Source organism: Elaeis guineensis, chromosome 5 (genome assembly GCF_000442705.2).
Source record: "Elaeis guineensis isolate ETL-2024a chromosome 5, EG11, whole genome shotgun sequence".
Classification (NCBI taxonomy): Eukaryota; Viridiplantae; Streptophyta; class Magnoliopsida; order Arecales; family Arecaceae; genus Elaeis; species Elaeis guineensis.
This window is the reverse complement of record NC_025997.2, coordinates 82306088-82309150: the sequence shown is the minus strand read 5'-3', so window position 1 is coordinate 82309150 and position 3063 is coordinate 82306088. Positions and strand designations below refer to the sequence as shown.

General features: G+C 38.1%; 1 protein-coding gene across 1 annotated transcript; it reads right to left on the bottom strand.

The window, feature by feature from the left end:
• Positions 1-1590: 1590 nt before the first annotated feature.
• Positions 1591-2715, bottom strand: LOC140857824 (protein NDR1-like). The gene has a single exon (XM_073257015.1). It carries the CDS (start codon positions 2679-2681, stop codon positions 2040-2042), a length of 642 nt encoding a protein of 213 aa, XP_073113116.1. The 5' UTR covers positions 2682-2715; the 3' UTR covers positions 1591-2039.
• Between the last annotated feature and the right edge of the window lie 348 nt (positions 2716-3063).

The following is a 3063-nucleotide window of genomic DNA, read 5'->3' as shown; positions in this document are numbered from 1 at the left end:
ATGCTTGATGTTGAGAAGTGAGTCGTTTTGATTGGTGGAGGAATGACAGTATCTTTTGATGATTCTGTTGTGGTTGGCTCATATGCCCAGAAGAGGGAGTGCTCGAAGCGGAGGCCATATATTTTTGGTAAGGGGAGCCCATCTATGCAGTGGGATTGCGAGTTTTTTTTTAAATAATATAAAAAAAATTTATTTATTTAAATAATTTAAATTTTAATTTATTTATAAATCTAATATAAAAAAATAAAACATCATTTTAAATGGTATTTTATCAAGACCACGTCATCCACAATTTTCACGTAGACGTCGTACAAAAAAAAAAATTAAAAAATACTATTTTAAATGACGTTTTCTAATTTTTTTTCAAAAAAAAAAGAAAAAGAATGAGAAAAGAATATAATTTATAATTTATAAATAAATAAAAATTTTAATTTTGAATAAAATTTAAAATATAAAAATTTAAATTTTTAATTCAAATAAAAAGATAATTTTAAATTATTTTTTTCTTTTCAAATTATTTTTTTTAAAAAAATATCTAAACAAAAATCTTAAAAAATAAGAATTTAAAATCCTATTTTTCTTAAAAAATAGGAATTTATTCTTACAATTACTATTTTTTAAGATTTTTGTTTAGAAATTTTTTTAAAAAAATTAATTTGAAAAGAAAAAAATAATTTAAAATTATTTTTTTTATTTGAATTAAAAATTTAAATTTTTATATTTTAAATTTCATTTAAAATTAAAATTTTTATTTATTTATAAATTTAAAATTATAAATTTTTTTTATTTTATTTATTTATTTATTTATTTTGAAAAAAAATAAAAAATACTATTTTTAATAATATTTTTAAAAATACCGTTCAAAATGATATTTTTAAAAGCATCATTCAAAATGATATTTTTTAATTTTTTTTTTAGACGACGTCTACGTGAAAATTATGAATGACGTATAAAACGTCATTCAAAATGGCATTTTATTTTTTTATATTAGATTTATAAATAAATTAAAATTTAAATTATTTAAATAAATAAATTTTTTTTTATATTATTTAAGAAAAGGACTCGTGGGATTGCATTTGCTCCCGTGGCAATGGGGTGTCTCCACCGTTCCAGAAGACTAGTATGGGGAGAAATCAGTTGATGTTGAGTGACGAGTGACGGATGGTTTAAAAGCACTGTACCTTCTCTCCCAGGGATCCCCTTGCAATTTGAGAAGGTGATGCGCCCGTATGTCTTCCTCCCTCTATCTTGGTAAAATCTGCAGGCAGCTTCAATGGTGAGGAGCTGATGGGGAAAGGTGAAGAGATCGGGTTTGGGATTTTCCATTTCGCCCCAGGAAGTTGACGGACTTTCTCACTCTAAAGCCCATTCTCTCTCTCCTTCTTCTCAACATGGCATCATAGTCGCATGCTTTGTATCTTTCTCGCGCAATATTGTTAGAAACTTTTATTTTGATGATTTTTTTTCATCAAAATATTGTAATCATGTCCATAATAAATATACTTGAGCCATTTATTAGATCTCATATAGAATCATTAGAAGTATCCATCTCATCAAGTAAGGTACTCAATAGGTAGAGAGTCCGGAAATTTTGTCTTTCTAATAGAATCTCAACTTTTTCTTCACCATCTACAATCACACACTTGAGCTTGAGCCTTCTTCAATATATAGTTACATAGCTAGAATAGGTTCCTTGGACCCTATATAGTTACATAGCTAGAATAGGTTCCTTGGACCCTACACAAAGAGCATATTATGTTAGCTTCTAATGCACATCAGTTTCCAAGTTACATAACCGGAAAGGAGGTGTTAACTAGATTCTTTGCCAGTATAACCTGGATTTAGGAGATAACGTTTGCGCCTCTTAACCCAACTTGACGGTTTTCTTCAGCTGCTGAGACCTCAAGCTAGCTTCATATATATTATCACTATTCTTTTGCTGTTTAACATCCAGCAGCCTAGGCCTATGTATTGCACCATGATTCGGGCCTCTATGATTTACAAGCCATTCCAAACAAGTTTTTCAAACAGAATTGCTACTAAAAGAAATACAAGGAGCACCTCCTGCTCTTGGACGCCGCCAAAATGGCCCCGTCGGGGCCCACCTCCACGCTGCAGCTCACGTGCAACCGGTGCCGGTGGGTGTCCCAGGTCGACACCCTGAACCGGATGGTCGTGCTCAGCTCGAGCCGGAACCCAACCCGGCCGGATCGCAAGTCCGCCGCCAGCTCCTCCGGCGACAGCGACGCCCCATCCACCGCCCCGTGGATAACCGTGGTGTTCTTCGGTGGCTGGTAGAAGGGGCCCGCCAGCTTCGGTTCGGATCCGACCCGGTTGTCCCGGTAGAAGACCGAGCCGGCGACGGCGTCGTAGAAAATGCCGATGTTCCCGTTCGGGTTCCGGTCGGAGACGTCGAAGGAGAAGGCCGTGCCAGCGCTGGGGGAGAGGACGGGGGCGGAGAAGGAAGAGACGTGGAAGCGGGGGCGGTGGGGGCGGAGGCTGAGCCAGAGGACGAAGAGGATGACGCCGGCGGCGAGAAGAAGGGAGAGGAAGAAGGAGCAGAGGAGCTTGCAGGCCCGGGTGGTGAGGCTCTCCCGGACCCGGTGGGCCTTGAACAGGGTTCGGAGTCGTTGGACGTGGTGGTGGCTGGGCGGGGGCGGTGATGGGAGTGCGGAGGACATGGCTGGGGGAAGCGTGGGGGTTGCTCTGGGTCGAGCGTGGGGTAACGGGATCTTATTGTTGGTAGGGGAGGTGGCGGGGATTGGAAGGGATGTCAAAGTGATTGAAGGGGTTCGCCATTGGCTTTTCCCAAACAGAAGGAAGGAATAATTTTATTTTTAATTGTTTAATTAACTTCAAAATTTTGAATGTCTTGCGGACTCCTGAGGAGGGAGGAACAGAGGCTGAAGCTGGATTTTGCTAATCAACGTTGGGAAGCTGGATTGAGTCTTGACTCTACCCTATTATGGTCTCGTTTAGCATTGCCGTTGGAGAGGCAAAAAAAAATACCCTTCATGGAGGGCTAGAACCTCTTTCGTACAATTTTAAAATATTTAGAAAAAA